Source organism: Simochromis diagramma, unplaced genomic scaffold (assembly GCF_900408965.1).
Source record: "Simochromis diagramma unplaced genomic scaffold, fSimDia1.1 OVJJ01000307.1, whole genome shotgun sequence".
Taxonomy (NCBI): domain Eukaryota; kingdom Metazoa; phylum Chordata; class Actinopteri; order Cichliformes; family Cichlidae; genus Simochromis; species Simochromis diagramma.
The window spans coordinates 106,943-114,662 of record NW_024386786.1 but is presented as its reverse complement, the minus strand read 5'-3'; the positions used below and the strand labels follow the sequence as shown (position 1 = coordinate 114,662).

Below are 7,720 nucleotides of genomic sequence, written 5' to 3'. Positions count from 1 at the left end.
CCCACAGGTGAACTGCTGCCTGAGCCAAATGTAGTTGTTGTGATATTTGATCCCAGCGCACTCCAAAGAGGAATGTAGAATAGTTCTGTGGCGACTGAAACAAGTCAAACATCGCTGTAAACAACCATCAAAACGCACGGGCAGGGGATCACGAAAGCCCGACTACTTGGGCACAACAATTATAAACCGTCTCACAAAATAAAACTGTAGACAGGACAAGATAGCAGTTCCTTAAAGGATGGGCCCAAAACAGCGGGTGCTTCAGGCGTTTCCCTCATCCTGACACATTTCTTTATATTTTGCTGGGCAAATTTGGTTACCAGGAACAGTAATTTCTTGACAAATGTGCAATCATACAGGTGTGGTGAAAAGTTCAGATTCACTCCTTATGGGTATGAGTGTTATGGGAATTTGGGTTTTTAATGATTTAGCTGAACTGTTTTTTGTTTTTTTTACCTGAATGATATGATTGTACAGTATTGTATCTTTAATGACTTTAAGAAGCAAGAATTGGGTGCACACGTTTTTAATTTACTGAGGAGAACAAACGGCTATATGGCAGCTGTGTCACTGACAACTGACAATCTAAATGTTCTTGCTTAACAATGACTGTAAAAAAATCAACATTGATCAGAAACTTTTATTCCTCATTTATGCAAACAGATTGAAAATTGGAATTATTTCAAATATACAGTTATGTTGTTTAAAAATGTTCAGTATAAATGAGTGTTTAGCTTCAGCCTAAACTGAAAATGTATACACAATCTGAAGACAAATAAAACAAAGCTCAAAATCAAGATCTTTTTTTAAATTTTTTGTTTTTTATTATTTCAATTCAATTCAATTCAATTCAATGTTATTTATATAGCGCCAAATCAGAACAAAAGTCGCCTCAAGGCGCTTCAGAGAAAAACCCAACAATCATATGACCCCCTATGAGCAAGCACTTTGGCGACAGTGGGAAGGAAAAACTCCCTTTTAACAGGAAGAAACCTCCAGCAGAACCAGGCTCAGGGAGGGGCGGCCATCTGCTGCGACCGGTTGGTAATTTGTTGGTATTTGTTGGTAATAATTTCATGTGGTCTTTAGTGAACAGTTCCACAAGTTCTTGTTACTCTTCTGGGCTTTTAAATAAAGTGAGTAATCTTCTTTGTAACGCCACCATGTGTCAGGTAAACTTTAGCGTACACATGAAAACATCCTAGAGAAGATATTTGGTCTTCTCAATGGGGCCTTACTTTTGAAAATTCTGACAATCATTTTGTCAAGTCTTGGATTTCCATTATTCATTAACCCCAGGACATTGTCAGCACCACTCCACTTTTCCCGGAGTTCATTGTATACTCTCACAGTGAGGTCTTCCATGTTCTCCAAGGAGATTTCAAGATTTTGGGACACAATTTTAGCCCAGATCTTTTCGGTAAGCCTCTGTATAACTTCTTCAGCTGGACGCCATTTCTTCAACCCCTTTATGTTGCTCATTGCGTGCAGAACCAGATCTCTGGCAAAGCGTTCCACAAGTTCTCTGTACTCGTCTCGGTTTTTAGATAAAGTGAGTATTCTTTTGGGTAATGCCAGCAGATGTCTGGTGAATGTTGGGACAGTAATATCATCCTCAAGCTCTTCCTTCAGACTTGAAATCAAATGTTTTTCCTTGCACTTATGCACTTTACAAAGATTGGTGAAAATGGCTTTCGCCATACTGGGCAGCCTCTTTGGACATAGATCCAAATGTTTTCCCTCAATTTCAGGCCAGATTTTCTCCATCAGACGATAACAGTTGGGAATCCTTGTGGAGTCTTTGTGTTTAGCGGAGACTTTCTCTAAGGCCCGTGAAACTACCAACTGAGTAAGTGCATAAACAAACATTTTTTCTGCAGACACATCATCAGATGCCAGACTGATGACAGAAGAAGAATCAACTTCTGACTCATGTACAGCTGGAATCACAGGCTTTTCCACGGGACAAGCTTCTATTTTGTCCCAGTGTTTTGTATCAGCTGTGGGCATACAGCTTTTCTTTGGTTCTGCTGTGGCTTGGGATTGTGTGTCCACATGCTGAAGACATTTGCCGGCCTCTGTCTTCAGTTCTGCAGCATCTGTTTTTTCATTATCACCGCACTTGTCTACAGATATTTCTTTCAGGATGCTGTCTTTTCCTCCTTTTGCCTCCGTTTCCTTGCATTTATCAACGTCTGACTCATATGCAGCTGGCATTGCAGGCTTTTTCATGGGACAAGCTTCTATTTTGTCCCAGTCGTTTGTATCAGCTGTGGACTTTTTCTTCATACAGCTCTTTCTTGGTTCTGCTGTGGCTGTGGTTTGGGATTGTGTGTCCACATGCTGAAGACTTGCACTGGCCTCTGTCTCCAGTATCGGAGTTTCTGTTTTTTTATTATCACCACAGTTGTCTACAGATATTTCTGTTACCATGTCTTCCTTTGCTGGTGTTACCCCTGTTTTCTCATGGGAATCAGCGTCCACTGACTCAAGACACTCCTCTGTCTGTGTGGACACCGGAGCTCCCTTCTCCATGGTTGTCTCTGTTGCATCCACTAACATGGAGCAAAGTTTCAACATGTCCTGTAACAAAGTGGAAGGCAGCTTAGAGTTGCAGTACTCTGGGTTTGACTGCAGAGATCTCCACTGTGGTACAATTGTACCAAAAAAGTAGTCGCTTAAGCACTTCCATGTTTCCACTGAGGAGTAACTGTGTGGAGTTGTCATGTTGAAGGTTGTATTTCTACTTCTTTGACTCTGAAATGGAGAAGTGGAAACAAATTGCTGGGGGGTTGATGTTGTGGCAGGTATGTCTGCTCTTTGTGAACTAAATGTGTTTAAATGTTGCTCGCTGTTCTGATGCATGAATGCGCTCTGAACTAAATCGCAGGTGATTATGGAGTTCTGGAGTTCTATTTATAGGGTCGTGTCCTGTAGGCCCCGCCCACTGCCCTTTGTTAATTGCCAAGCCCCGCCCACATTGAATGACTGTTGCCTAGCAACCGCTAGATGATAGTAGCACGGATGGGCGCAGCCAATGTGACGTCATCCAGTGTTCTTTGATCAAAGAGAAGTAAGTGTTGGCTTTCTTGCCGCTCAGCAATTGATAACAAAGAACCTTGAAATGTGTTTTTAGCTAAACTTTGACACAGCTGCAGGACATTAATAATAATGAGAAGCTACTTAATAATATATATATATATATATATATATATATAATTAAGTAGCTTCTCATTATTATTAAGTAGCTTCTCATTATTATTAATGTCCTGCAATAAATAGATAAATACAAAAAGGGATTTAAAAAGTGTGTAAGAGCCAAAGTGAATGTTTATGTTTTGTTTATTTATTGTGGTGGTACAGGTGTTTAGATTTTCCCTGCACCTCAGGTGATCGCGTGTTATTTACGTGACACAGGCGTACTCGTCAGGGAGGAGGTGGCTCTGATCGGGTGTTCACCCACTATTTTCACAACAGTGATGTGTATATATGTGTGTTGTGGGTGCACAAGTATGCATATATGTCTGTAAATTGTATATCTTTTGACGTATTACTGGGGTTAAATAAATAAAAATTACATGCATTATGTAATGTAATTGTATTGAATTTCTGAGGGAAGAAAAAGTGTTGACTATTAATTACTAAATAGTGGAAAGGGGGTGGGATTAAATAAGCTTATGCTTCTTCCTAGTCCTTTTGAACATGTAAGTTACTTATAAATATTGTTGCTTTGTTTTCCTTTTGTTTGTTTGTCTCTTTTTTCCCTGTTGTTTTTATTTAAACATGTTTAAAATAAAGATTCAATACAAATACAAATGCTCACAAACGATGTAAGTTAATACATGCGCTATTTGTTTTGATTGAAAGCAAACGTTTATTGTTTAAGTTTTAAATAAATACGTGAAACACAAGTGGGACTTAGTATGGCTTATTGGAGACGCGTCACAGTACAGAAACAAACTCAGCCGGCAGCGGCTTTATTTGTGGATAGAAGTCGCAACAATGGGTTAAGATATTTTCAAGATTTAAATTTAATTGCAGGCCGGCGTCCGTGCGTCTGTGATGTCTGGGCGGGCGATGCTTGGACCGACGCGGGACAGCAGCTCCTCAAACTGGGCGAGGGACAGACGGTGGTACCGCTGAAAGTGGCCGTCAGCCAGACGCATCTCCTGGAGCAAGTGGTGAAACTCACCAAACTGCTCACACTCGTGGAGGACCTGATGGACCCAGGTACGGTCAGGACGTCCTTTACGCCGCTGCTCTGCTCTCCACAGTAAATAGAGAAGGGAGACTCTCTCTTCAAACGCTAGATCGACAGCTGCCATCTTGCAAACATACCGTCTGGCACTACTTCCTCCCACATTTCTGGTTCACGCACGTGAAAATTGCATATTTTAAAGTGCGACCAGTTCGCTTTGAACGCGTTTCGAGGTGCGAATGTGCAAGCGACCAGCTAGGGGCGTGTGGCGCTTTTTGGTCGCTTCTATTGCGTCCGGTGTGAACACACCGTTAGTTTCTTTTAAATTGTGAACAATAGATTTCTGGTAAAGAATTAAAAGAAGACAAAATTGTAAAAGCCCTTTCATGCTAACTTAGAAGAAACTTGGAGCCTAAATAATATTTCGGGGCGGGGGGGATTGGTATGAAGGTTATATTTTTCACTTTCTGGAGAAAAATTACTGACACAATTTCGGACCATCTGCTCAAGCCCAACAATAACAAGCATTGCCCTGATGATTGAGGATCAGATTGTCCTCAATGATGTCTGTGATTTCCCTAATGCAGTTGCACTTTTGCTTGGACTCATCTATGCACTTAACCTGGACTATCTAAAGGACTTAAGGTACACTTTTGAAGTAATTCAAAAGGTGTTCGTGGGTCTTGGTACTCAGTGCTCTGCCTGGGGTTCATGCTTTAAAGAATAATTTGCTGAAACAGTGGGCAGAAAAGTGTTCGTGATAACAAAATCTGTTCTCATGCTGGGTTTTTTAACTAACCCAGTGCTATGATTTGACCATGATTTGGTCAATAAAGTCATCTTAAAAGTCACTGCATACACTTCAGTAATTATTTAATTTATTTCTTTTTATATTCATACTAGAAAAAAAAGCAATATCTGACTAATATTTCATATTATCAGTTCCATTGATATCGTACAGATAAAACTATTGGTAACAGCATTGTTTGTTTCTGTGGGTATGTTCTTGGTATCTTAGCAGTTCTTGTCATTACCGCTTGATTATAGTACACCTGAACTATCCAGTGCTGGCTCTGCACTTAGGATGTATCATGATTTAATAGTTAGTTAGATTTTATTTTCATGTGCTATGAAACAAGTGTGTGTTTCACTTTACATGTTTGAACCTTAGGGGTGACACAGGACTTTGTATTGCTAGAAAAACTTTTTAATTGTGGCCCTTTGCTGTCACTATTTTAATGTTTGATATTGGCAGACTTAAAGAGATCATAGTTTTGTTTTATGTATGTGTTGGGGGAAAACCTGTAAAAACCCAGGAAAATAAGACCAAAGACAGGTCTACTTTTTATGCTTTAACGTGCGGTGAGCTGCTGCGAACACCACACATCCTTGTTTGGCATTTTTGACACGAGAAGAACAGTGGACGAGGATAGAAAAAAAACAGATAAATAAAACAACCATAGATGGTTCTAGTCCAGAGAGCGAAGATAAACAATTCTGAGACAATTGTCCTTGACTGAAAGACCTAAACTGCTTTCTTAACACGCTTTACATTTAAAGAAGTGTAGTGACAATATGTTTCCTTAAAGTATTAATTTCAAGTCTTGGCCCTCCACTCTTTATGGCTGGGATTGAAGGACAAGTTTCTGACAATGGGAATCATACGGGTGGTGAAAATTTAGATTACGGGTATGAGTGTCTGGGAATTTGGGTTAATGATTTAGCTTTTTTTTGTTTTTTTACCTGAATGGTATGATTGTACAGTATTGTATCTTTAATGACTTTAAGAAGCAAGAATTGGGGTGCACACGTTTTTAATTTACTGAGGAGAACAAACGGCTATATGGCAGCTGTGTCACTGACAACTGACAATCTAAATGTTCTTGCTTAACAATGACTGTAAAAAAATCACATTGATCAGAAACTTTTATTCCTCATTTATGCAAACAGATTGAAAATTGGAATTATTTCAAATATACAGTTATGTTGTTTAAAAATGTTCAGTATAAATGAGTTTTTAGCTTCAGCCAAAAATGAAAATGTATACACAATCTGAAGACAAATAAAACAAAGCTCAAAATCAAGATCTTTTTTTTAATTTTTTATTATTTCAATTCAATTCAATTCAATGTTATTTATATAGCGCCAAATCAGAACAAAAGTCGCCTCAAGGCGCTTCAGAGAAAAACCCAACAATCATATGACCCCCTATGAGCAAGCACTTTGGCGACAGTGGGAAGGAAAAACTCCCTTTTAACAGGAAGAAACCTCCAGCAGAACCAGGCTCAGGGAGGGGCGGCCATCTGCTGCGACCGGTTGGTAATTTGTTGGTATTTGTTGGTAATAATTTCATGTGGTCTTTAGTGAACAGTTCCACAAGTTCTTGTTACTCTTCTGGGCTTTTAAATAAAGTGAGTAATCTTCTTTGTAACGCCACCATGTGTCAGGTAAACTTTAGCGTACACATGAAAACATCCTAGAGAAGATATTTGGTCTTCTCAATGGGGCCTTACTTTTGAAAATTCTGACAATCATTTTGTCAAGTCTTGGATTTCCATTATTCATTAACCCCAGGACATTGTCAGCACCACTCCACTTTTCCTGGAGTTCATTGTATACTCTCACAGTGAGGTCTTCCATGTTCTCCAAGGAGATTTCAAGATTTTGGGACACAATTTTAGCCCAGATCTTTTCGGTAAGCCTCTGTATAACTTCTTCAGCTGGACGCCATTTCTTCAAACCCCTTTATGTTGCTCATTGCGTGCAGAACCAGATCTCTGGCAAAGCGTTCCACAAGTTCTCTGTACTCGTCTCGGTTTTTAGATAAAGTGAGTATTCTTTTGGGTAATGCCAGCAGATGTCTGGTGAATGTTGGGACAGTAATATCATCCTCAAGCTCTTCCTTCAGACTTGAAATCAAATGTTTTTCCTTGCACTTATGCACTTTACAAAGATTGGTGAAAATGGCTTTCGCCATACTGGGCAGCCTCTTTGGACATAGATCCAAATGTTTTCCCTCAATTTCAGGCCAGATTTTCTCCATCAGACGATAACAGTTGGGAATCCTTGTGGAGTCTTTGTGTTTAGCGGAGACTTTCTCTAAGGCCCGTGAAACTACCAACTGAGTAAGTGCATAAACAAACATTTTTTCTGCAGACACATCATCAGATGCCAGACTGATGACAGAAGAAGAATCAACTTCTGACTCATGTACAGCTGGAATCACAGGCTTTTCCACGGGACAAGCTTCTATTTTGTCCCAGTGTTTTGTATCAGCTGTGGCATTACAGCTTTTCTTTGGTTCTGCTGTGGCTTGGGATTGTGTGTCCACATGCTGAAGACATTTGCCGGCCTCTGTCTTCAGTTCTGCAGCATCTGTTTTTTCATTATCACCTGCACTTGTCTACAGATATTTCTTTCAGGATGCTGTCTTTTCCTCCTTTTGCCTCCGTTTCCTTGCATTTATCAACGTCTGACTCATATGCAGCTGGCATTGCAGGCTTTTTCATGGGACAAGCTTCT

General features: G+C 39.8%; 1 protein-coding gene across 1 annotated transcript; it reads right to left on the bottom strand.

The window, feature by feature from the left end:
• Positions 1-980: 980 nt before the first annotated feature.
• LOC120728161 lies at positions 981-2,908 on the bottom strand. The gene is made up of 2 exons (XM_040022936.1): positions 2,794-2,908; positions 981-2,571 (listed from the first exon to the last, which is right to left on the bottom strand). The coding sequence occupies exons 1-2, from the start codon at positions 2,863-2,865 to the stop codon at positions 1,180-1,182; spliced, it is 1,464 nt and encodes a 487-aa protein (XP_039878870.1). The 5' UTR covers positions 2,866-2,908; the 3' UTR covers positions 981-1,179.
• Positions 2,909-7,720: the final 4,812 nt, after the last annotated feature.

Coding starts and splice junctions, on each gene's coding strand:
- LOC120728161 (XM_040022936.1), bottom strand. CDS start 2,865: ATGCATCAGAACAGCGAGCAACATTTAAACACATTTAGTTCACAAAGA. Junction 2,572..2,793: donor ACATACCTGCCACAACATCA/ACCCCCCAGCAA, acceptor GACATGTTGAAA/CTTTGCTCCATGTTAGTGGA.